The sequence below is a fragment of the Rhodnius prolixus genome, unplaced genomic scaffold, assembly GCF_049639745.1.
Source record: "Rhodnius prolixus isolate KJV_2025 unplaced genomic scaffold, Rpr scaffold_1, whole genome shotgun sequence".
In the NCBI taxonomy this organism is placed as follows: domain Eukaryota; kingdom Metazoa; phylum Arthropoda; class Insecta; order Hemiptera; family Reduviidae; genus Rhodnius; species Rhodnius prolixus.
Genome location: NW_027411581.1, coordinates 49422827 through 49450334, shown reverse-complemented (window position 1 = coordinate 49450334; position 27508 = coordinate 49422827). Strand labels below are relative to the sequence as shown.

At 34.8% G+C, this 27508-nt stretch overlaps 2 protein-coding genes across 15 annotated transcripts in view; both read left to right on the top strand.

The window, feature by feature from the left end:
• The window catches only part of LOC141461393 (uncharacterized), a 561940-nt gene that overhangs the window by 126986 nt on the left and 407446 nt on the right, over positions 1-27508 (top strand). The window lies entirely within an intron of this gene.
• On the top strand, positions 21945-26012 carry LOC141461380 (uncharacterized). The gene is made up of 2 exons (XM_074142396.1): positions 21945-25538; positions 25618-26012. Exon 1 carries the CDS (start codon positions 22787-22789, stop codon positions 24017-24019), a length of 1233 nt encoding a protein of 410 aa, XP_073998497.1. The 5' UTR covers positions 21945-22786; the 3' UTR covers positions 24020-25538; positions 25618-26012.

Here is a 27508-nt window from a genome sequence, read left to right as displayed (position 1 = left end):
GTTCTTTCTTCCTCTAACTACAATGTATTGTCTCCTGATCAACCAACTTACTGGCCGACAGCTCTCTCTAAACTGCCTGACATCCTAGACATTTTCGTTACCTCTCAGACTTCTTCACAGTGTACAGACATCTACACTCTTACTGATCTTTCTTCTGACCACAGTCCTGTGCTGTTGGTACTAACTGCGACACCTAAGACACTTCCGCCTCGCCCTTCTCTAATTACGGGACCTGTTGACTGGGACAACTTCCAAACTTTACTTGACACTAAACTTAATCTATCTCTCTCTTTAAAAACTGCTGACGAAGTTGATGAAGCAGTTTACACTCTGACCAACGCAATACAGACTTCCATCTGGGAATCGACTACTCACTTACATCGGAAGAATACTAGACAATATAACTTACCTATAGAAACACGAATACTCATAAGAGAAAAAAGGAGAGCTCGAGCCCTCTGGCAACGGACTCGTTATCCTAGTGACAAACGGATATACTTTAGACTCACAAGACAACTGAAAAGAAATTTACAAAAGCTAAAAATTGAAAAATATGACGCCTTCATTACAAACCTGACTACAAACCGTAAATCTCTCTGGACAGCTACACGCAGGCTACTGTCCTACAAACATACTCCTTCTCCACTCAGACGGGAAGACGGGACTTGGGCGAAATCGGACGAGGACAAAGCTACACTGTTTGCTCATCACTTGACAAATGTCTTTACACCTCATCCTGATATGACGGACGACATACACATGGATGAAATACAAACAGACCTGGACGTTCCACTTCCTCTCGCACTACCACCAAAAGCCTTTACTCCTTCTGACGTTAAATACACTATCAAGAATCTTCCATCTAGAAAGTCTCCAGGATATGACCTCATCACCTCTGAAATTCTCCGCCACCTACCTAAAAAAGCTATCATCTTCCTCACCTACATTTACAACTCTGTCCTTCGTACTACATACTTTCCGCTATCCTGGAAGTATTCAGTGGTGCGAATGATTCCAAAACCTGGAAAACCAGCTCACCTACCCTCATCCTACAGACCTATCAGCCTACTGCCGACTCTAGGAAAAGTTCTTGAAAAACTGTTACTTAAGCGTATTAACCCCATATTGTCGGAGTTTGGTGTTATACCAGACCACCAATTTGGTTTCAGGCGTCATCATAGTACTGTTCAACAATGTCACCGGGTTGTTGATGTTATTGCTTCAGCACTGGAGAGAAAACAGTATTGCTCAGGGGCATTCTTAGACGTAAGCCAGGCTTTCGACCGTGTTTGGCATCCTGGATTACTGTTCAAACTAAAAAAGCATCTTCCCTCAACATACTACCTCATTTTGCGCTCCTATCTTTCAGATAGGTTCTTTCAAGTCAGTACTAGCTCAGCAATCTCTTCTTTCTCCACAGTGAGGGCGGGAGTGCCGCAGGGGAGTATACTTGGCCCCGTTCTCTACACAGTATACACATCTGACATACCTGTACAACCCTCTACACTACTCTGTACATATGCAGACGACACAGCCATACTAGCCACAAGTACACATCCTACATCAGCTTCATACAAGTTACAGACACACTTACATAAAATAGAATCCTGGGCAAAGAAGTGGCGGATTAAAATGAACCCACAGAAATGCCAGCACGCCACGTTTACACTCCGGCGGGGCTCCTGTCCACCTGTCCTCTTCAATAGCAATCCTCTTCCTTATACAGATCTGGTGCGCTACCTTGGGCTCTACATAGACAAGCGACTCACGTGGAACCCACACACTAGACTTAAAAGACAAGCATTGACAAAACGTGCGAAACTACTTTACAGACTTCTTGGACGACGCTCCAAATTACCCATTGAACTCAAACGATTAATATATAGTACTATCCTCAAACCTATGTGGACTTACGGACTAGAGCTGTGGGGTTCAGCCAAACCTACAAACATACGGACTGTACAGACATTTCAATCAAAATTACTTAGACAGATAGCTGACGCTCCTTTCTACGTAACTAACCTCACTCTACACAACGACCTCAACATCCCCTTCATACGCCAATTAGCCAAGACTAAATATCAAAAATTCCATACTGCTCTCTCTACTTGCTCCAATCCTCTAGTACAGTCTCTCGCCTCCTCTGACATTTCTGACAATCCTCCTCGCCGACTGAATCGCCAGTGGCCCCGCGACTTCCTCGCAGTCTGAAGGCCTAAAATTAATATCCTCTAGAAAGTGCTGCCGCTGGGCAGTTTCTTTCCTCCTGCCTTTCACGCCTCTATACTTCTACCTCCCTATTTACTTATTGTATAGTGAATTATACAGATTGTAAATAACAAAATAAATTTAAAAAAAAAAAAAAAAAAAAATAAACCACCACTGAAACTAAAAAAAAAAAGCAATCAATTTTATATAGGTTGCACCTGTTAGATTGGTGGTTAAAATTGTTTATGTTAGAAGCGCGAACAATGTTGACACTAGATTCTAGTGGTAGGACATGGTGGGGGAATTGTTGCTATTGAGGCGGCGAGGGGCGGTTAGATTGGCGACCTTGCTGAAGTGGGCACTTCGTGGCCCAGACTGCACCCTGCGCTCCTTTATCTAATCCCATTCTCGCCGTTTACTAATGCTAGACTTACCACTTCTCCGCCACTGCTCTAGCCTTGTCTTCACTTTCATTTTACCGTTCGCTAAGAATAGTTTGTTTAAATTTTTATTAGACAAGTTGTCAGCCAAACACTGACATAATGGGCCCACAGTTATTGTGTGTGTAGTGAATTTGCAGCTAGGAATTATTTACTAGCTGCGGTTATTTGGAGATCTGGTTTCGTTAAAACTGTTTTGGCTCCAGGTTTACTTGACGGTTATAGCTGTTCTAATTGTAAGAGTAAATATTCTTTAAATTTATTTTTAAAAAATTTACTTTTTGAAAGAAATTTAGTTTTCTAAACAGACAACTGCTTTCCAATACAATTTTATAAATGTTGGAAGATAATTATTGCTACACAGACTTTCTTCTTCTTTTTCTTAACTGGCGCTACAACTCATGCAGAGTCTTGGTCTCCTCAAGTCGTGCCCGCCAGGCGTCTCTTTCCTGCGCAGCCGCCCTCCAGTTTCGGAATCCTAACATAGATGCAGCATCCTTTGCCACACTATACTCCCAGCGCTGCTTTGGTCTGCCTACCCTCCTGGATCCTTGCATGTTTCCCTTCCAGCACTTTCTTAGGAATCTCATATTCACTCATCCCAGTTACGTGCCCTGCCCATCGCAGTCTACCAAGCTTTATTATTTTTACTTTTTATCAGGATCCGTGAAGAGAGTGTAAAATTCCTGGTTTTCCTACTTCTCCAATTCGGTCCATCGCGTGTAGGACCAATAGATTCTACGGAGTACCTTCCGTTCAAAAAACGTAAGGGCCCGTTCTCCATTACTACACTGACTTTAGTCGCAGAAATTCCATCTAGAATGAAAATTCCTTGAATGAAACAAGAAATTGTACACGCAAGAATCTTCATTAAATAAACACATATCTGTACTTATTTTCAGTTTGCCGGTGCAACAACTGAAATCATTATTGTAATCAGTATTTCCTGAAAAAGTAATTTAAGGGAATAAATAGCTTTCTGCGATTTAAAACATTCCTTTAAGATCTCTGAAATTTTTAATAAAACTAAAAAATTTGTAAAAATAAATCACGAGAACTAGTAAGAAATCGTAATGATCTAGCATGTTTGCCCAATTTTTGTTAAAAACTTATTCCGTTATATAGTCAGCAGTGATGGTATTCTTTCAAATAAGTTCTTATAAGGAACTTAATTTTACAGTCTTGTTAACATTGCAAGCTACTTACATCTTTGTCAAATTTCAGTAAATTTCATTTTGTGTAGAGAAGGAACAATTTTTTTTTTTTTTTGTAGTTAATTATTTAAGGCAAGTTAAGGAAGTTGTGCTAGGAGGCACATATTTCCTTCTTTAACTGCTCTCAAGTAGCGCGTACTCGCCGACCATCCAAAGTTTTAATCGTTCCATAATTTATGGATGAACGAGTTGGAAGAAGGTGAGAGAAAGGACACTGTTCTAAGTCCGGAAGTGTAATTCGGAGAAGGGGATAATTATAAACTTTAGCTTGTTTTTCTTGTTAGTACTTAGAATGGGCCAAGGCTTCCTCGAGATGGCCATTGGGCGTAAGGAGCAGTATCCTAGTCCCGTCTATTTTCTTTACAAATAACCTCCAGCGTTCATATTCTTTTTACTTTTTATAAGTAATGAATTTTCAAATTTATAGTTAACTTATCTTGGTAAGTTTAATATTTATTTTCTTAAATTATTAACTAAAGTTTATCTTATTGTCTTATTGTATTTTGAAATTCTTGAAAGACTCTGTTACATATCTTAAACCTCGTATTTCCTCTTATAGGAGATCTGAGGACTCGAGCATTGCGCAAACCATTTTATATTATTAATTCATCATCAACGGCAGTAGTAAACGCCCAGGAAGTATTTCCTCTATCTTCAAATCGGAACAATTTGCCGTCAAGATAATTTTACTGACCATCTTGAGAGGAGATTCGCACTAAATGGCTAGGGCAATTATACTCGTAATTTATATTTATAATCAATTGCTCAATTCTGTTCCACACTGGTCATTATAACGTTTAGATGGTGTCCACCGTGAACGACTGTTTGTCTCCATACGTAAGTGAAATTCATTTAAAGTCACAAAGTTATAAAAACGGAGTAAGTTTAAGTAATTTTCAAGGCCCAATTTTAGGAGTGTAAAACATAGTTTGAAACATTACGTCAGATTAAATTAATTTTGACTTCTTCGGAATAGTTTCATGTTTCTACGCCAATTCTCTGACATGCTCTATTCAGGTATTCTAACAACGCAACCCATATTAGTAAATTAGGAGAGATCTAGGGAGGGCATATGTCCCTACTAATGGTGGTAACCTCTTAGACTCGCCAGGGAAATTCCAGCCATAACTGGTTTGATAGGATATTCACTCCCTGGAGCCTGGCCACCGTCCTCTAATGACTCCCAAGGAAGGATGTATTCTGATTTAACACCTGGTAACCACCCGAACTCCCAACTACTTTCTAGGGAAGCCCTAAGAAGAGGCAGTCTGGATACTACTACCAAACATTTTTTTACCAATAACTTCCTCTATCACTTGGCAACAACCAGATTTCCTGGGGAACTCCTAACCCTTGTTTTAATCAGAAAAGGCTGCTTACTCTGAGGGAATCGCCTGGCTCTTCGGAGGCCTGAAATTTAGGACGGTTCCTGGGTGATCCGAAACGTTTTTGGAAGAAGAATTAAAAAGTATAATATTAGTGACTAGAATTTAGCTATTTATTCAACTTCTCTCATTTTCTAGCAAAAAAAAGTCAGAATCAGATTTCAAATTGTAAATTTGAATTCCACATTCACTAATGTGGTGGGAATTCCAGTTTCATGTTTCTGGCTAAAATATTTGGATGGGTGTAAATGGCAGGTGTCGAGCCATGTATAACTTCTCCCTTCCGTGAATTATGAAGAGTACTTTGAAGGAAAAAAAAGGGCAGTTCATCCCAAAAATGTCCTTTAAGGATTAAGATTAATGAAGCTGCACAGTTAATTAAAGAGAAATCGAGGGAACATTTTTCAAATAAGTCGCTTTTACGGTTGTTAGATTTCGGCCAAATCAGATTGAAATAAATTTCTTCTAATACAGAATTTTAGTAATAGATTAAATCATTATCAGTATTAGACTCTATTAAACTTGAATGGAACATTAGAGCAATGTCCGCCTCTCTAGACACCCTCTTGCAGGCCTTGACCTCGTGTCTGTTCAGACTACTCGCTTTATTAGAAGATATTAAAAGGCAAAAAATAGAAATAAATTGATTGGCTTCAGGCACGGTCTTTCTAATTACTCGCCAGTCAGCCCTAAAGCAGCCCAAGTTGCGTAGATTTATTTACATTTAAGCCAAATACCACTCCCCGTTCGGATGTAAAAGTTATCGCAAAGATCAAACGGACTGGTTTATACCTGTTTTTTTTTATTTTTATTTTTATGTAAATATTTGTATTTATCTAAAGATGTTAACACAACATCCGTCGGAATGTTTGCTAACAAAGGGATCAAATTCAGAAAGCAATTACTGTGACTCTATTTTCATTGAAAAATATCTGACTTCTGAACAAACTAACCAGAGAAAGTAAAATATTTTATTTTTTGGTCATTTTTATGTGAATGAATATTTAATAGAAATGCTGGCAGTTTGGAAGATGATATTGAATTAATGATGTGACGTATAATAACTGTTCAAACATTACTCTTTCTTTGACATTTTTATTGAAAACTGGTAGGCCTTGAGAAAGATGTAAAATTTAAAACTGGCAATTTTTCTCTTTGCTTCATTTATCTGTTGCAAACAAAAATTTGTATGAAACTCACGACTCTCTTCTCTTGCTGCATTTCACATTATTTTTCTTGAAACCAGTTTAGTTTTTTTGTTAAAAAGATGGTTGAATTCAGTATGTTTATAAATTAACAATAAGTACTAAAAAAGACCTACTTTTTCACTTTCGATCAGTTCTCATGGTCGGGAAGCCGTTAGCTAACATACTTTCCTTAATGTTCTCATTTAATGCATTTAATACTAAAATCCATGGCCTAGACTGGAAATCCAATCCACTCCCTCCGCGATATGTTCACTGCAAGTACAAGATAGCGTGACCTCGAAATTGCCGTCTAAAACTAAACACTTTGAGGAAGTTTTAAAGGGAATTAGTAGCCATAACAATTACCATTATTAAGATAAATGAAATCTGACATTAATCATCCAAGCACTTAGATATAACATTAACCTAAATGTTGAACATTTTATTTTATTTTAGAAGAATCATAACCGGCTTTATTTATTTTTTTCCCCCATGCAATTAGGTCATTGTGCAGAACATCTTGGTAAAATAGTTGTAGAACCAAATTATGTCAATTACGTATATCGTAAAATGTTTCCACCAGATCATTTTTGTACCCATCCTGGTATGGTAGAGTGGCAGTGATAAGGCTGTAGCCCAGTGCTTAGTGCATTGTTCAGCTATCAGTCTCCAGTAGTCATATACCACTTGTAATTGAATTTTGAGCCCAGATAGCGTGTTATAATATTTCTAGCGTTTTTTCTTAAAACAAATACTGTATGTTTTTTGGTAGCTTTGAAACTAATTATTCTATTGTTACTCCATCTTTTGGTTGGACTTTTCTTCACATTTTCGTTTTTCTTTCGTTAAGTGTTGGTTTACACATTGAACTTCCTGAGTAATAGGAATAGCAATATTCTTTTTAGAATTTTAAAGCTCATTCTAGCGTAAAGCTTCTCTTTTATGAGCAATAATGAACTAAGGAGGAATGTGGAGACAGGATTGTTGTAAGAACACTCTGTAAAGATACTGCAAGGCTTCACCGTCTTTCTAAGAAGTTTACGTTTCAATGAGTTTTGAGACAGAAACATTGAAACCAAGCATTGGGTGTGCCTCAATGAAGTCATCAATGATATGGGGTTAATGCAAGAAGAAACCAGAACATTCAGTAGGCTTCTTCAAGGCAGAACACATCAACCTCTTACTGAATGAGAAAAGAGAAAATGAAAATCTACGAGAATTTCTCTTTTAATAATTAATATAATTAAATTTTCTTGAAAGATTGATATTTCTAAAAGTCAAGATATTTCTAGCAGTTAAGACCAAACGATGCTAAAAGTACAATACCTGTCTTCGTTAACTCCCTTTGCTTTACGTAATTCGTTCATTCCAATTCAGTCATTGGCTAATGATGGGCAAATCCTCTCTACCTTAAACTTTTTGAAGAGGCGACATTCTTTCGTGTTTAATATATTTTTAAGGACCTTTTCTTCTACAAAGATAGTACTGGACGTCTTTCTCAGATTATTATTTCCTCACTCGAGACGCATAGATCTTGGATCTAAGGATATATCATTTGTTCAGAAAACATACGAGGTCTGTAAATTAAGTAATGAGACTGATTTTTTTTAGTCTAAAATTGAATTACAATTCTAGATTGTCACCTTCAAAATAACTTCCTTCTGAAGCAACACAGCGCTGGAGACGTTTCTCACACGAATGACCCTTTTTCGAAGTTTTTCAAGAACCTCTCGGTAAAAGTGTTGATTGACCGTTTGACCTTGAGGTAGGAACTCTTTGTGGACGAGACCAAACATCAAGAACAAGTGGGTGTTGCATCACGATAATGCTCCTTGTCACACAGCAATTTCAATAAACGAGTTTTTGGCCAGTAAAAACATACCTGTGGCTCCTCAGCCTCCTTATTCGCCTGACTTGAGTCCTAGTGACTTTTTTTTCTCTTCCCGAAGTTGATAAATCACCTCAAGGGAACATTTTGGGACAGTCGAAAACATTCAAACGGCTGTAACCGACCAGCCGAAGGCTATTCCAGTATCGGAGTTCGAGCACTGCTATGAGGGGTGGAAGAAACGTCTCCAGCGCTGTGTGGCTTCAGAAGGAAGTCATTTTGAAAGTGACAATATAGAATTGTAATTCTTTTTGAATAAAAAAATCAGTCTCATTACTTAATTTACTGACCTCGTATGTGATAATATTCTAAATCCTGCTCAAAGTAGATTAATAGCGTATAACGCTATCTTCTGGTAATTCTTGCTGCAGAAACAGTTCAATGCTTGATTATTTTATTGAATAAAAACTTAATTTGCCACAAATACTACGTACCATAAACTGCCATTTTTTTATTCAATTAAAATAATTTTCTACTTAGATTACTTTAAATAAATTGTGAACGTTTCAAGCCTGAATCCGGATTTCCTCTGAGCGGTGCAATTTGTTTTATTCTTTGATTGCTGCATTTCCAAACCTATAGCGACTCAAAAATACTTTGATATTCGTTTAAAGCAAAAGAAAATAGCAGCGTACAAATAGTTAATGTGGAACTTGAGTGTGCCAGAGGCGTGTTAAGAACAAATCATCGTCGCACAAATCGACCTATCTATGACAGTTTTACCTTTAAAACCTTATATGTTTGCTCTTCCAACGTTGTTAGGCTGAAAATACCACGTGACGCTGATTCCTGAAGGAACGAAAAAACGGAGACAAACCCCTCGCGCCAGATTTTTAGAAAATCATTGAATTTACCGTCAGAAGCTACTCTAAATGCCAACTACTTTTTCCAAAAGTAATATAATCGCCTGTCTTTCCAATCTGGGTGTAATGCCGAATTATCCTAATAATCTAATATCTGTTAAGTATTAAAAAGTATTCGAAACTGATACATTTGTATGCACAATTTAATACTGTAATTTGATCTTATCTCTTTCTTTTTGGATTCAATAGTTTAGCTCAATTTTCTTTTAATAATGAGTTAATAAAAGTGAAGGTGATCATGGAATTTATTGATTTTCTCTTCTGCCGATCAGATATACGCATTGAGAGTAAAGTTGATCGCCATAAATATTGGTAAATGTGCTGGCATTTCAACTACTTCTAGAACTTCTAAGTTCTTCCTTTAACCTCTCGCCCGGACTTTAAGCGTTCTGTCACTTTTTCTCTCTCTCCTTGTCCATTTCTCTCTCTCGGCCAATACAGCTAGAAGAGCTGCTTCCCACTGCTACATCTCTTTCACTTTAACAATGCTTTCTCTTTCTCAGTAGATTGCGCTTTTTCTCAGTAATTGGAAACCAATATCTGCCTATTACTTAGCCAATAGTAATACAGGATGGAGTTGGTAGTAAGATATTGGTAGGAAAGAGGGCTACTGGTGTCAGTTGTATCCAGAATGAGAGGAGTGAAATGCTTCACCATTTGAGAGAAATGGCAATACTGAAAGTGTTTCTAAGGATCTATATATATATATTACATCCTTATACCTTCTTTTCTCATGATGAGACCTAGAAGAAATAGTCGATAAGGATTAATGTACATTTATTACAACTTACAACGTCAACCGAAACTAGATATTTCTTACAATGTTATTTCTTAATATTAAGTCTTTATTAAACTCCCAGTTCACTTATAAATTGCAACGATCATTTCTAATATATCTCCATCTCTCTTACAACGTTAACATCAAAAATAGTTAATCGACTATGTTATTTTTTTTCTTGTGAGAAAAAATATAATATAAAGATTTGTTTCTAAAAATATGACATTAACAGATGAATAAAAATGTTATGTTATTAACGGGATGGCAAAAAACATTGAATTTACGCATATTGTTGCAATAGTTGCGATGAAAAGTATTAAAAAAATTCATGAAATACCTCTTTGAAAAACTAATAATATATTTTAGTTAAATTAAATAATGACTATTTCTATTTTCGCTCTTTGAACTTTAGAAAACTGAAGGTAGTTACAAACCCTGTTTGATATTAATAATAATGTTGTTTGCAGTTGAGTTTTATATGCCATATATTTATGAACATTAGTTACACACACACAACTGATATTCTGTGCATTAATGTTTTGAAGATAGTTCTAAAAAAATTACGTATAATTACGTTGTATTTTAAGTTGAAAGGAAAATTGTGCTAGTTTCAGGTGGTATAATTTAAAATTGTACCTATATCTCAAATAATATTCTTTTAATTTAACCAAAATAAGCACAATTAGCACTAACTCATCATTAAGAAATAAATCGATTAATGACATCTATGTTAGAATTGGGTTCCCGGGGATTTAAATAATTTGAAAAGTACCGTTTTGTCGGGTTTCCTGGTGTTGTGAAGGTTCTACCATTGAGAATGTTATCTTGATGCTTGAACAAAGGATGATCAGATGAAGAGGTGAGGAGTGAAGTAGGTTGTAGTTTAATCTCTGAAATCTTACAATTTTTGAATAATAGATTTGTGAACCATTTGGGTGAGCGTTTTCCAAGCAATAAGATCCTATCTTTTCTATTGGTTTGGTGAAATTTAAGGTACATATGGTCGAATTCTCGAACGTAGAAGGTTTGCCTAGTTTTCAAAAATGGTAGACGGCTCTAGACCCCGTCTAACCACTATAACCAGTTTAAAATAACTTTTAAACCTTATTAATGAATTTAAAAAGGGCCAGAGCATTTTTTGGAAGTTATATAATAGACTTCCTAAGGATCACAAACGTTTTGAAAATTTATTCATTTAACTAATGTCTCTGATAAATTTGGTTTATTTCTTGTTACCTGAAAGTGAATTTGAATGCACGTACAAATTTTTGTTCAATCAAACTGGTTCAATACGACTTTTAGTTTAACTGCGCATGTTTCAGCGAGAAATCATTTTCAACAGGGATTTTATACTAAAATATTTGTTACTGCTTTTTAAGGTCGGTTGAGAGGAACAGTTAGGGGAAGGCTTGTTTTAAAGTTGATTACCTACAAGTATTGTTATCAGCAGTAGGTAAGTTTGCTGAGTTGATTTGTCCGTGGTGTAAGTGCGTTACTGATGTTCCCTACCAGGAGGTTTATCTAAGGTTTACCCTCTTCTTGAAAAGCTGGAAGCGGTTGCTTAAACGCGCCCTCTCCCAACTGCTGGTAAACTCTTGCCAAAGTCAAACATGACTCTTTAACATTTCCAGCCGCTGGCCTCTTCTACTTCCTTACTAAATACCATCATCACCACTTCCGTGCACATCTTACGAGTATATATAAAGTGCAAACTGATTAAACTTTGGGTAAAAGAAGTATGGTGAAATTAACCGGCTGGATTTGGTTGTTTACAGATTTGCACTTTAATTTTCGCTTAACTTTCAATTCTCAATTATAATTAATTATCTGTATTCCTAATTAATACTTTTTTTTTGAACTGAATGCTTTGCACCAAACACGATTTATCTGCGCCAAATATTCTCTCCAATTATACAAAACTTTTTTTATTTTTACTTTCTCTTTCTTTACTATTTACTTACCATAGTAAGAGAAGATACTGTAATCGTGAGTTTTTCGATTTACCGGAGATATTTATTTTGATGTCCTCTGATTACGAGAAATTTTTGTAGGTATTTCTTGAGTAAGTAGCCGCCGTAATTCAAAAATGAAAAAATTCACACTAAGTTTGAGTTAGGAATTTCGCTTAGGTATCTTCAGAGTATGCTATCACAAGGTTTTGGTCAGAATTGGTAAACCGAAAATGCTTCTTGGCTGAAACATGCTTTTCACGAATATTTCCTAAAATCTGCTTTTTTTTAAAAAACCTAATGTACTAATCGTTTGGAAATCTATTGTAACCTTTATTTGTAACAGTTTCCCTGGAGTGTTTGATTAAGAACCTTCTGGAAAAGGACATGGTTAGGCTTTTCTTTTAAAGTTTCATTTTTGCTTATTGTGCAGTCTTTACCAGCATAATAATAAGAATCAAATTTCCAAATTTAACGAAATCCGGCTATCAAAAGTGTCACTTATTTATTTATTCTATATTTACAGGCCCGTCAGCATATGATGCTTTTTGCGCCTGCAGCTTTTTTCTCTCGTTACAGATAACACTGTCTATAACAGACAGTGAGCTGTAAGAAGCTCCTATGAAGAGAAAATCAACGGCAAGCAGCTGGATTCGAACCTGGGATCCCCGCGTGGGAATCTAGCTAACCACGGTGCTCTCTAATGATGCTTTTCTCTAATGATTTACCCTCCTGTATTTTGAGATGTTCTGAAAAATGACTCAACTAGTTTTACATGAAACTTGTTGCATTAAGCGTATAAATGTATTTATCCTGAGGCTACTTCTGGGAAAGGAGAATGGTCAGATTCACTTTTGAGTATCATCTTTCTACATGTCCGGTAGAAACAGTAAGAGGGAATCGTAAGTGTTCATAGCAGATTTTCTTTAAAAATAAAGTTTAAAGAAAAATAATAATAAATTGTAAACTAGGTTTAATAACCAATAAATTATAAGAGTTAAAGTTCATAATGTTTAAAGATGAAGTCTAAAATCGCCAAAGATCTGTCACAAAAAAAGCACGTGGAGTACTTCAAAGCAAATAAGTGCTCCATTTCGAAAATTTGAATTTAGCAAGAACCGCTTCTACCGTGGAGTAAAAGAAGTAAAAAAGTATCCCAGTAATTTATGCTTATGGACTGCCTAAAATCATTTTCAGCTCGATGAAGACTATTGTTTTGTTACATTTAAGACGTATGTATATTAGCACTACTGCCACTATATCTTTCAATTTGGTTGTAAATTTTAGTCAGGGACATAAACTTCGTTTCCTAAGCGCACTCCGCCATTCCCTCCCTTAAGTTGAACTGCTACAATGGAATGTTGCGGCTAAAGGAAGTTAAGGGACGAGCCCTAAGTTACGTTTTTGTCGGCAACGATAAATCGTACTTCCACTGCTACTGTAGCCCAAGCGTGCTTTTGCGGCCAGACGCACGAATGAAGGCTATATCTTCTGAGAGGGCCTACTAAACGCTTTTGGTTGAAAAGTGGTACAAACTTGCTCACTCAAACCATCTTGGTTCTCCTTCTTCTACGTCTTGTATATATATTGTGTAGTGGGTACACCCGATATAAAAGTGGACATCATAAATCTTCAGACTTAACTTCTGATGTATTGTACTGGGCCTTTCAGATTTGCTACCTTCCAAATTTGTACACACTACTTATAATAAATAGATGGAATGTAACTCTTTACGTGCGTACTTTAGGTAGCTGTTGTATTCGAAGGCCTTGATGAATATCACTGTACTTTAAGTCAAATGTTATTTACCTTCTTGTACTCCAGGTTACATCGCTATAAGTTAGATAATATGAAGTCTTCTTCCTTGAATTCTAGAATTTTTATAGATACTTTAACACTAGGCGAGGACGCGGAAACGAATTAAAAAAGAATTAACAATATCCAAGCGTAAATTATTTAATTTATTCTTTTTTCATAAAATTACATCTTTATTAATAATGAAGATAAAAATAGATAACCTTAAATTGCACTGAAACCTAGCTTCCCCTTAGTAGAGAGGATTTGCCGATTCTGGCGCACCTAAAATACAAAATGGCGGCCATCCCCTCCCCTCCCACCCCCCCTCCCCCAACCCTACCCCCACCCCTCCTTATTGACCAATCATCGATTTCGACGAGGGTTTAAGCCACGCCCCCTACCCCCACCCCACCTTATTGACCAATCATCGAACTCGACGAGGGCTTTAGGCCACGCCCCTTCCCCCACTCCACCCTTTTAATCGACCAATCAGCGAATTCGATGACACCCCTTTTACCCCCACTCCTTCCCCCACCCTTATTAATTGACCAATCAGCGAATTCGACGACACCTCATTACCCCCACCCTAGCCCTACTCCTATTACATGACACCTACCTTTACCCCCACCACCTCTAGGTCGTCGTATTCGTTGGCCTCTTAAGCTCCTCCTACAAGATGGCGGCTCTCCTAACAGCTGTAGTACACAAGATGGCCGACCTCGTACCAGCTGATGACCACAAGATGGCGGACCTCATACCTCCACCCCCCTCGCCCATTGATAGACAGGAGGGGATTTTTTTTTTTAATTATTTTTACTTACTTGGGATTCGATCCTACAACCTTCGTACTGATAGACACGTCATCTGCACCAGTCGGCCACAGTGGTAGTCTCGCTTACTCTAGTTTTGAATGTTCTCTTATGTTTTAACTTGGAATTATTTTTTAAAAAATCTAACCGCCCTCACCAAGAATTTTTTTTTTTTTTTAATTTAAATTACCCCCACTATCACAAAAATATTCAACTTAAATAAAAATGGATAACCTCACTTTAGGTAATAGAAAAATTATTTACTTACCCCCTCCACCTGGACTGCTTCCGTTGCTGATGACGCGACCTACACTCACTGAAAACTAAACCCGAACTGACACTTGGACTGCGATACTAGCATTAACCCCCCACCACAATTACGTCACACTCTAACTAGCCAATAGAATTGCATCTTTTTTTCCAAATGATTACCTCTCTTGACAGGTCTCTGTAGCAAGCCACCCCCTTTCCCTTCCACATCTTTTATCATACCTGTTAATTTATATATATGCCAACATAGCTGAACATGCTCCAACAAGTCTGGACATGTAGCCAGCTGCCTCTTTCGCTTTAACCGTTTTATTATTTCCGTTTACCAACTATACAAACCTGTATGAACATATCGTTATAGTCTCAATAGGATGACACGTATGATTAGCTGAACATGCTCCAACAAGTCTGGACATGTAGCCAGCTGCCTCTTTCGCTTTAACCGTTTTATTATTTCCGTTTACCAACTATACAAACCTGTATGAACATATCGTTATAGTCTCAATAGGATGACACGTATGATTACCTGAACATGCTCCAACAAGTCTGGACATGTAGCCAGCTGCCTCTTTCGCTTTAACCGTTTTTTTTTTTGTTATTATGAAGTTAAAAGTAAATTGAACTTTGAACTTATTAATAAAATATAAATAAGTTTTAATTTCCTTTTTTTTTATTTATCACATAATTTGTATATGGCTTAATATTGCTCAACTTGCACCTTAACCCCATAAAACTTTCCTGTAATTTTAAGTGTAAAAAGGAAAAATACGAATGAGCAAACATTAATTAAAACATTTTATTTTTATTTAACGGAAGTATACAAGTAAAATAATAACATTTATTTCACAGTATAAATTTATTTCAGTTTACCAACTATACAAACCTGTATGAACATATCATCGGTGTAGTCTCAATATGTGTGTTTACCTGAACGTGCTCCAACAAGTCTGGACATGTAGCCAGCTGCCTCTTTCGCTTTAACCGTTTTTTTTGTTATTATGAAGTTAAAAGTAAATTGAACTTTGAACTTATTAATAAAATATAAATAAGTTTTAATTAACTTTTCTTTATTTATCTCATAATTTGTATATGGCTTAATATTGCTCAACTTGCATGTCTGAGCATGCCCTGTTTACCTGAACATGCTCCAACAAGTGAGGACATGTAGCCAGCTGCCTCTTTCGCTTTAACCGTTTTTTTGTTATTATGTAGTTAAAAGTAAATTGAACTTTGAACTTTCATATATCTTATTATTATTTCCGTTTACCAACTATACAAACCTGTATGAACATGCTCCAACAAGTCTGGACATGTAGCCAGCTGCCTCATTCGCTTTAACCGTTTTTTTGTTATGTGTGATTACCTGAACATGCTCCAACAAGTCCGGACATGTAGCCAGCTGCCTCATTCGCTTTAACCGTTTTTTGTTATTATGAAGTTAAAAGTAAATTGAACTTTGAACTTATTAATAAAATATAAATAAGTTTTAATTAACTTTTCTTTATTTATAAGTGTATAAAGTAAAAATAAGAATGAACAAACATTAATTAAAACATTTTATTTTTATTTAACGGAAGTATACAAGTAAAATAATAACATTTATTTCACAGTATAAATTTTATTTAAATTCTATGTCATATCTTCCATTATTAAAGCCTTTGTACATTATTAACAGTTTTTTCTTTGATTGTTGGTAATCTTCCACCATTTCATCATTCGCTTTAACCGTTTTTTGTTATTATGAAGTTAAAAGTAAATTGAACTTTGAACTTATTAATAAAATATAAATAAGTTTTAATTAACTTTTCTTTATTTATAAGTGTATAAAGTAAAAATAAGAATGAACAAACATTAATTAAAACATTTTATTTTTATTTAACGGAAGTATACAAGTAAAATAATAACATTTATTTCACAGTATAAATTTTATTTAAATTCTATGTCATATCTTCCATTATTAAAGCCTTTGTACATTATTAACAGTTTTTTCTTTGATTGTTGGTAATCTTCCACCATTTCATCAGTTATCACTGCCGCAAATCTGCGTGGAAGGAAGATCCTCGTTGGGTAGTCCATTGTCGGGCCAATATAATGTAAATGGGCAACGATGGCATCTCCAAATTTAGTGTTGATTCTTTCGAATTGCTTCACTTCGTATGAGTATCCGGTTCTTAGATCTGATAATTTGCCAATGCCCACAGACCTTGTATTCACATCATTCAAAAAGCTTGCCAACTTAGACATCTGAAAGAAGAATATTATATGAAAGTATCACATCATTATCAAAATATTGTTTCAATAAAAAAAAAGTATTATTACTTACCTTTGAAGTATGAAGTTAACCTCTCGAGCTGTGGGCAACGAATGACGAATTACCTTACAAGCTTCACTACTCTACCGTTACGGATGTCCCCCCCCCCCACTCTATGACGTCACTTATAGTTAGCCAATAGAATTGCGTGCTTGTCTTCCCTCTCTCTCTCTTGCAAGTGTCTTTCTCTCTAAGGTGAATCATACCTCCCACCTTTGATGCAGGACTCAACCTGTCCTTCTTTATTTATCACATAATTTGTATATGGCTTAATATTGCTCAACTTGCATGTCTGAGCTTGCCCTGTTTGAATTGGTCAGTAACTAACTGATGTCTCCCACCCTTGGGCATGACGTCACTTATTGTTAGCCAATAGCATTTCGTGTTTTTATGAAAATGTATTAATTTTCAAATTATCTTCAAGAGAAAAAAAAGTTAAATTACCTGTAAAAAATATAAGTAAATCTATCTTCGTATTATTTATATTCTTATTTGTTTTTTATTTTTAGTATCTATATTGTATATCAAATATGTATATGTAATTGTTTGTGCAATATATATAACTTGATATATTTTGAAATATCGGAGCTCCGAACGCTAAGGAGTCAAGATTAAAAATGAACTATATTGTGCCTAGCAAGAGATTAACATGCCTGCACATGCCAGGCAAAACATGCAAGCGCAGGTCTGATAAGTTTTGTGTCTGTGCTCCACTAAAAAAAGGCCTGCTCTGACATGCCGTTTTCAGACTTTTCTTTTTAAATATCATTATTCTTTTTAATAATTTATTTTATTTCATTATAATGTATTTATTCAAATATTTTATTATTTTATTTTCATGTTATTCATTTTTTTTTTTCAATGTATATTTTTTTTATATAAATTATTTTATTTTATTATTTTTTATTTTATTATCATTAGCAAGAAAACAGGGGAAGAAAAAATGAAATAAAAATTTTCTAAATGCAATTTTTTTTTATTATTAAAAAAAAAGAAATTAGAGATATTCACAATTTTTTTTTTAATATAATCATTTACATTATCAGTTTAACCATTACTTATATACAAACATCTTTTATACAAATACAATACATATATTAAAATTAAATTTTTCTTAATACATTTGAAATTAATATCCAATGTGAAAGAGCATATACATGAAAATGGGTACACATCGTCGGAGTCTTGTTATGAAGAAGACACTGAGTGCCATCGTTTAATGGTCTTAATTGAGAAATTTGAGGGCAATCGAATTCTTCTAGGTTGATTACGTTTCCACAATAATGATTTAAAAATTGTTTTTTCTGGAGTCCTTTTACAAAGATTTTGTTGTAATGGGTAAGATGTTTGTGTAGAATAGCATCTAATTCCACATAGTCCACCTCTCCTTCTTCCCATTTAATTTGATGAAAATTTCTAGTTAACCATGAATTTACTCGGTAACTGAATGCATTTAATGACAGATTTTCTGGCGGTTTAAACAACCAGTGTCCACTTGAAAGATTCTCCATGTCTAAAATAGACAATTCTTTCACGATATACAGTTTTGAGTTGTCTATGAGGCACTGCATGTCTACGACACACGCACCCGACGAGGTCATGATTGCAATTGATACAACTGAATGAAATTTTTAATCGAACTGGCTTGTCTTAACATGTCCCAACGTGCACAAACATGATATTGCAATTGATACTTCTGAATGAAATTTATAAGTAACTGGCTTGTCTTAACATGCCCCAACGTGCACAGACATGGAATTTATTACATTTTCCTCTAAATAATTAAAATATTTTTTTTTTTATAAACTTAATTTTTCTTTCTTTTTTTTTTAACTAAATTATTTTTTTTAAAAATTTTATAACAGAAATCTTGCACTAAAAGTATTATTTTTAAAAAAATATATATATCTTCCAATTTTACATAATTTCTTTCATTTTTTTTTTTTTATATATATCACATAAAAATAAAAATAACTTAAATAAAAATAAAATTAAAATAACACTTAAAAGAATTCCAAATCATATCGGCGATTTTTTATTCCTTTATAGAGCAAAGCTATTTTTCTGTTTGTAACATCATAATCGTCGATAATTTCTTTCGTAAACATATCGGTGAATCTATTTGGCAGGAAAACTATATTTGGTTCGTCCTCAAACTGTGTAGGTCCAACATACGATCTGATGTGTGCTATTATGGCTTTTCCATATTTAGTGTTAATCTTATCAAATTTAACTATTTCATAGCTAACTCCTACGCGAAGGTCGGCAAGCCTACCAATCTGTGAGGAGCTTTGGTTAGTATCGTTGAGGTACGCTGCCAAAGTCGACATCTGAAGGGAATTTTGAAAAAAGTACATATGTAATTAGAAAAATAATATTTTAATTCAATCACTGTGAAGTGTATAAAGATTTATGTAAGTATAAAATAGTAGTATAAATACTTACTTTTAAGTATTGATAAAATTTAATTTAATCCGCCTGGGTCGAGTTCTAGAGAAGAAATGATGTTGAATCCTTTATCCTATACCCCCACTACCAGTCACAAAGCCGACATGTCAGTGCAAGTCTAATAACTAGTTCAAAATTCAATTGCTAATACAGTTGTGCATAAACATGTTTACACCTGCATAGACCTGATTAGCTTCAGTAATCATTTAATGCATGGGTTTTGTAAATTGTACGGAATACAAAAGTAATGATAGTAGTTTTAAGCACTCATTGTACATAATTTATTTTGTCTCTCAATTAAGATTACAAAGTAGAATATAAATATAATTACCATTAAAACTTGAAGTTGCTCAAAGAATAAAATAATGTTATTATCCAGAATATGGTCAAATATTATGGAATTTTGTACAGATTCTTAAGATTTAGCAATAAATGCAAGTGCTTATCATCGTCGTTGAAGGTTAATACTACTTTTTTCATGTCTCACCAGATTTTATTATAGGTGCTTGGAAAAAATTATGATAATAATCGGTATTGACAAATTGAATTTCACAATATATTATTTTTTATGAAAGACTTGCTTCTTTTTTCATCTCATTTTGCTTGGAGTAATCAATGACAATATAAAATGTTACAAATTAATTTGGTGAAAAGGATCTAAGAACTGTGAGCTAGCCTGTCTTTGAATTTGAACTATACATGACAACATAAAATATTCCCAGTACTACACAGAAGTACTTAATTATAATCTGTAACGTAATATTATATAAGAAAAAGTTTTTAAAAGAGGGTAGGCATGAATGAATACATAACTCAAAAGGTAGCGTACTATTTTTTCATATCTTAGGAAAAAAACTGTCACTAAATATTTTCTTCTTCTTTTTTCTGGTGTTCGTGTCGTTTATGGCGAATGAAGAAGGCTGGATGAGATCTAGCAGTTGTTGCCTAAAGGTTGGAAATGATTCACTCTTAAGAGGACTCCATCGAACTTTTTGATTGTCCATCCACTTTCCTTAAGTGAGGATTCCTCCATTTCGGAAATCATCTTATCAAAGCCTTCTCTTAGAGACTTTTCAATAGAGGAGTCTTTGCAAATTATCTTGTTTTTTGTCTTGAATGCGCAATTAGTTGTTTCCTCTTTCATATTTTCAAATGTAGCCTCCAAAACCAAATTATATTTTATTGCGGTTTTATCGCCATCCATGGCACTTTCAATCAGTCGATGCAATGTTTCTTGCTTACCTGCTAGAAACTCCATTACATCAACTTCTCCAGAGCACGGTATGAAGAAGGTTCTCAGAGTTCCACCAAACGACGATTCCACTTCGTATAATTGTCCTTGTGCGGCGTCCAATCGTGCTTTTTTGGTTAAGTTGGCCGGCGCTTTCTGTCCACAGCTACGAATGTGACAGTTTAAAGTTTTCTTAGTAGAATAAAACTCGCCGCATGCCACACATTGGAAACGAGTCTGACGCTTCAGACATGTTTTTTCATGGCGTTTATTGGAAAATGCTCTTGAAAATATTTTATTGCAATGGCTGCATTCAAAAGACATAATGATAGAATTATTTGAACAAAGTTTAAAAATTAAGAAACAAATCTGTAACAAATTGTATGCTCAACTTAAGAATGTATGAATGCTGTAGCTTAGTAGATATAATTGCGGTTCTTGAAATCAAAGGGTTTAAGTGTACAAGTGTCTAACGAATTAACAGCTTGCGCACAGTCATAGAACTAATAAAAAATGCATACTTCGCAACACTTTTATCGTGCAAGGGATTAAAATCGATATTAGCGTTTCTGTCGGCAAAAAAATAATAAATAAATCTAAGATCTGAACTGGTGGTAACATGCATGTTATAGCCCCCCCCCCCACTAACTTAGGTTAGGTTATGATAGTGTAAGTTGCGTTTGATTAGGTTGGATTAGGTTAGGTTAGGTTAGGTTAGGGTTAGGCTAAATTATCGAATTTACAATTAAATACAATTTAGTACTGTTAAATTCGATTAGGTTGGGTTAGGTTAGGTTAGGTTAGGGTTAGTCTAAGTTATCGAATTTAGCCTATTTAATTGTAAATTGTATTAAATTCGATAACTTAGACTAACCCTAACCTAACCTAAAATTTATACTGTGAAATAAATGTTATTATTTTACTTGTATACTTCCGTTAAATAAAAATAAAATGTTTTAATTAATGTTTGTTCATTCTTATTTTTACTTTATACACTTATAAATAAAGAAAAGTTAATTAAAACTTATTTATATTTTATTAATAAGTTCAAAGTTCAATTTACTTTTAACTTCATAATAACAAAAAACGGTTAAAGCGAATGATGAAATGGTGGAAGATTACCAACAATCAAAGAAAAAACTGTTAATAATGTACAAATGGAGGTTTCTATCAAGAGGAACTGCAGCTGGCCAAACATCCCGACAGTTACCTAGTGGAGAAGGTTATTAAACGGAAAGGTGATAGAATTTTGGTGAAATGGTTGGGCTTAGATAATTCACACAACAGTTGGGAGAATGTTAAAAATGTTCATATATAAAGCCAGAAACAACTAACAGCGATTCAGTTTATCATGAGACGTGCTAAAGATAAGAAGAAAAAGAAGAGAATCATCCCCACTCCTAGACGAATGGGTGGCAAATCTTCAAAATTGAGTGGAAAAGCTAAACGAATGCTGGATACGCTACCTCGCCTGCGGCTAAGTAATTTTGATCTAATTAAGTTGGCGAAATCAAATAAAATTCCTCATTTCAGAGGAGTATTCATGATTGATGAATTTCCAAAGAAACCTTGGAAAAATGAACGAGTCATTTTTAATTTGGATAGCAGTGTTGGCAGTGGTACTCACTGGGTTTGTTACAAGAAGAGAGGAGAATATGTTCAATTCTTCGATAGCAGTGGTGCCAATCCCCCTGCTGAATTTGTCCGATATGTAAAGGGAAGTCGAATTTCATGGAACAGGAAGCAGTATCAGAAAGTTGGCACTAACAACTGCGGTCAGCTTTGTCTACTCTTCCTGCTGGATATCTTATAAAAGAGAGGCTCACAACTGAAGTTGGCCATTTGATCACTAGACGGAGATGGGTTTAGACTTTAGAAGAGGGGATAAAAGGACAGTTGCGGAGAAAAAGAGCATCATTCCAGTGAGAACAGTTGCCGAGCGAACATCGCTGACCAAAAGCAGTATTCGATTTCTTCAGTCTGCAGGTTACTACGTTCTATCATCATCATGGAAGTGTTAGATTTGGAAGAGAAATGTCAGTTTGACAATTCAATCGAGTGCATAGAATTGCATTCCCATCACCCATATGCTTCTTCAAAACTACTGTCAGGCGATGAAATACGCATTAGTGTACAACATCAAGACCTATATACGCTACCCAGTCAAAGTTTGCTCTACTTGGAAGGCAAGTTTTTAAAGGAAGACGGCTCTGCAGTTCCTGTTTCATCCAAATTGACCAATAATGCTTTTGCATTTCTATTTGATGAAATAAGATACGAACTAAGTGGAGTTGAAATAGATCGAGTAAAAAACCCAGGAATAGCTTGTACACTTAAAGGGCTGGTTTCGCTTAAGGCAGGCTGCCAGTATATTACAAACTGGGGCTGGTGCTATCCTCAAAGCGATGCTCTCAACATCACTTCAGCAGAAGGATGTTTTAATTTATGCATTCCGCTGTCATCGCTGCTGGGATTTTGTGAAGATTACCAGAAAATTGTGATTAATGTTAAACAAGAATTGATACTTGTTAGAAGCAGACAAGATGGAAATGCCTATAAATTCAACAGATTGAATGAAGAACAAGCGGTGGAGAGGTGTAAAATTGAAATGGTGAAGCTTTGCTGGATGCTGCCCTATGTAACAGTCAACGAACATCAGAGATTGGCTCTTATGCGACATCTTAAATCTGCTAAGGTATTTGCTCTAAGTTTTAGAAGTTGGGAACTCTATGATTACCCTTTGTTGCCGGCCACTCAGAGGCAAATCTGGTCAGTGAAGACTTCTAGTCAAATGGAAAAGCCCCGATATATCATTCTAGCTTTTCAGACCGGACGTGCTAATAATGTGGAAAGCAACGCTAGTCACTTTGACCACTGTTCAATTTCAAATGTAAAACTTTATCTTAATTGTAAAGCTTTCCCATACGGCGATTTGAATGTAGATTTTTCCTCTAACCGTTTTGCCATTCTATATCATATGTATGCTTCCTTTCAAATGTCATATTATGGAGAACAAATGTATCCTCTAAGTTCTTTACAAAATTTCAAAGAGAAAACACCCTTAATTGTAATAGATTGTTCTAAACAGTGTGAATCTATCAAATGTGGCCCGGTAGATGTTAGATTGGAATTTGAATCAAAAGAAATGTTCCCGCCCAACACCACTGCCTATTGTCTTATTATTCACGACAGGGTGGTAGAATATAATCCTTTGACAGGTATTGTACGTCGTATGGTATAAGAAGGCTTGAAGAGCTAGTTCAGTGTTCAGTATGGCTCAAACAGGCATGCTGATAGCTGACTTCCAGTGCTTTGTAGACAGTGTAGGAGGTTATATTGTTAAAGAGCTTTCTCTATTAGACTATAATTTTCAATCAGTCAGACACTGGATATTCAAGCCACCTGCCCAACATAAACAATGTGAAAAAAGTAGAAGAACCAATTATTGGTTAGAAAATTATTATCATAAAATTAAATGGAATGACGGGGATATTGAATATGAAATGATTAGAGATATTTTCAAGTTTATTGATTGTAATTATAAATTTGTGTTTGTTAAGGGTTATGAAAAGAAAAGATTTCTTTTGCAAAATCTGTACAGTTGTTGTGTAATTAATTTAGAAGATTATGACTGTCCAAAACTTGATTCATTAGAAACAGCAGGAAATCAGTGTATTATACACAATACTTGTAAAGAGAAATGTACGCAATATCGAATTAAAGCCATCAATTGCTGGCTCAATAATAAGTTTGGTTGGAATGAGACGGTAATATTTTTGCCTTAAAGAACGAATGTGGTCACTGGCGAATGCATTGAGTTGCACACAAACCTGAATGTTGGTCACTGGCGGGGTGTAAAATCCCCGTAAACCATGAATGGATTTGTGCAGATTCTGTACAATGTATGAATGCGATTGATGCAAGGCAGCTAAAATTCCAACAACCATTAAAATAAACTGATTCGATAGCAAAACATTTCTTATTTATTTCACTTTAATGTACTAATTAGAAATTAAATATTTTATTTGTATTTGAAGTTGATTTTTAAGTTTTTATATTTTTCTGTAGATATGTATCTTTTTAAGTTTTATTTCAATAAATGTATTGAAGTTAAATTATTGCTTTATTTTTCAATTATTCCTTTTATTATTATAAAATTATTTAAAAAAAAAAATAAAAAAAAACAATCTTCCTCGATGACCTCCACCTTGACGTGGTGAGGAAGCTTAAGGCGGAAGCCGAACTAAGAGGGGCGCATATACAAAATTTATTTAGTTAAAAAAAGAAAAAAACTAAGCTGCAGTTTGTGCACGTTGAGGATATGACAATGGTATGAGTCATCATTATTTTTCCTTGCCTGTTCAAACATGTTGTGCAAGCGTGTTAACATTTTTTAATAAGTAAGTTTTTAAGTCTACAAACATTCAAAGTTTTATTATTTATAAAACAATAAAAGCTAATAGGGGAAAATTCAGTTTTAAAAATATTGTTTTTTTTTTTTCTAAGAAACATATATGAAGTTAACGGACAGGTTGAGTCCTGCATCAAAGGTGGGAGGTATGATTCACCTTAGAGAGAGAGAGAGAGAGAGAGAGACACTTGCAAGAGAGAGAGGGAAGACAAGCACGCAATTCTATTGGCTAACTATAAGTGACGTCATAGAGTGGGGGGGGGACTCCGTAACGGTAAAGTAGTGAAGCTTGTAAGGTAATTCGTCATTCGTTGCCCACAGCTCGAGAAGTTAACTTCATACTTCAAAGGTAAGTAATAATACTTTTTTTTTATTGAAACAATATTTTGATCATGATGTGATACTTTCATGTAATATTCTTCTTTTAGATGTCAAAGTTGGCAAGCTTTTTGAATGATGTGAATACAAGGTCTGCGGGCATTGGCAAATTATCAGATCTAAGAACCGGATACTCATACGAAGTGAAGCAATTCGAAAGAATCAACACTAAATTTGGAGATGCCATCGTTGCCCATTTACATTATATTGGCCCGACAATGGACTACCCAACGAGGATCTTCCTTCCACGCAGATTTGCGTCAGTGATAACTGATGAAATGGTGGAAGATTACCAACAATCAAAGAAAAAACTGTTAATAATGTACAAAGGCTTTAATAATGGAAGATATGACATAGAATTTAAATAAAATTTATACTGTGAAATAAATGTTATTATTTTACTTGTATACTTCCTTTAAATAAAAATAAAATGTTTTAATTAATGTTTGTTCATTCGTATTTTTCCTTTTTACACTTAAAATTACAGGAAAGTTTTATAGGGTTAAGGTAAATAAATTATTAAATATAACCGGAAATAATATGAATCATTCTATTACAAAAAAAAAAAAAAAAAAAATGATTAAAGCGAAAGAGGCAGCTGGCTACATGTCCAGACTTGTTGGAGCATGTTCAGGTAATCATACGTGTCATCCTATTGAGACTATAACGATATGTTCATACAGGTTTGTATAGTTGGTAAACGGAAATAATAAGATATATGCTAATTAGTTACGGTTGTAACAAGTTGTGTCATAATGTTTTAATTTTTTCTATATTTATTCAAAAATATAAATAAAACGGAAATAATATGTGAGTCATCATATTGAGACTACAACGATATGATCATACAGGTTTGTATGTAAACGGAAGATATGGTAATTAGTTAAGGTTGCAACAAGTTGCGTCATAATAAGTTCAAATTTTATTTAATTTTTCAAAAAAAAAAATTAATAAATGCAGCGCATATGTATTTGGGTGCAATTGCCTTCTGTATTAAGATCTCACACAATTTACAGGAGTTTGCGCATGCGCAGATGATTAAGTTAGCAGTGTAAAACATATTCTTATTTAAATAGCAGTGGTTATATATATTACTTGAATTAAGAAATAAATCGATATTAATCAATACATATAGTCAATGTGATAATCGATAGGAATAATCGATATTGCAACTGCCTGCTGTATTAAGGTATCACACAATTGACTGTAGTTTACGCATGCGCAGTTGATTAAGTTAGCAGTGTAAATTATTTTCTTATTTAAAACAGCTGGTACAATTGACCAAGGTTTACGCATGCGCAGTTGATTAGGTTAGCAGTGTAAAACATATTGCTATTTAAACAGCAGTGGTTATATGCATGCGCAGATGATTATGTTAGCAGTGTAAATTATTTTTCTTAGTTAAAAAACAGCTGTTGGCATATATATATATAAACTAACAGGTACGATAAAAGCTGTGGAAGGGAAAGGGGGGCTTGCTACAGAGACCTGTCCAGTGAGGTAATCATTTGGAAAAAAAGATGCAATTCTATTGGCTAGTTAGAGTGTGACGTAATTGTGGTGGGGGTTAATGCTAGTAATAGCTAGTATCGCAGTCCAAATGTCAGTTCGGGTTTAGTTTTCAGTGAGTGTAGGTCGCGTCATCAGCAGCAGAAGCAGTCCAGGTGGAGGGGGGTAAGTAAATAATTTTTCTATTACCTAATGTGAGGTTATCCATTTTTATTTAAGTTGAATATTTTTGTGATAGTGGGGGTAATTTAAATTTAAAAAAAAAAATTCTTGGTGAGGGGGGTTAGATTTTTTAAAAAATAATTCCAAGTTAAAACATAAGAGAACATTCAAAACTAGAGAAAGCGAGACTACCACTGTGGCCGACTGGTGCAGATGACGTGTCTACCAGCACGAAGGTTGTAGGATCGAATCCCAGGTAAGTAAAAATAA

Excerpts from the sequence above, each read along its gene's own strand:
- LOC141461380 (XM_074142396.1), top strand. The coding sequence starts at position 22,787 with ATGGAAGTGTTAGATTTGGAAGAGAAATGTCAGTTTGACAATTCAATC.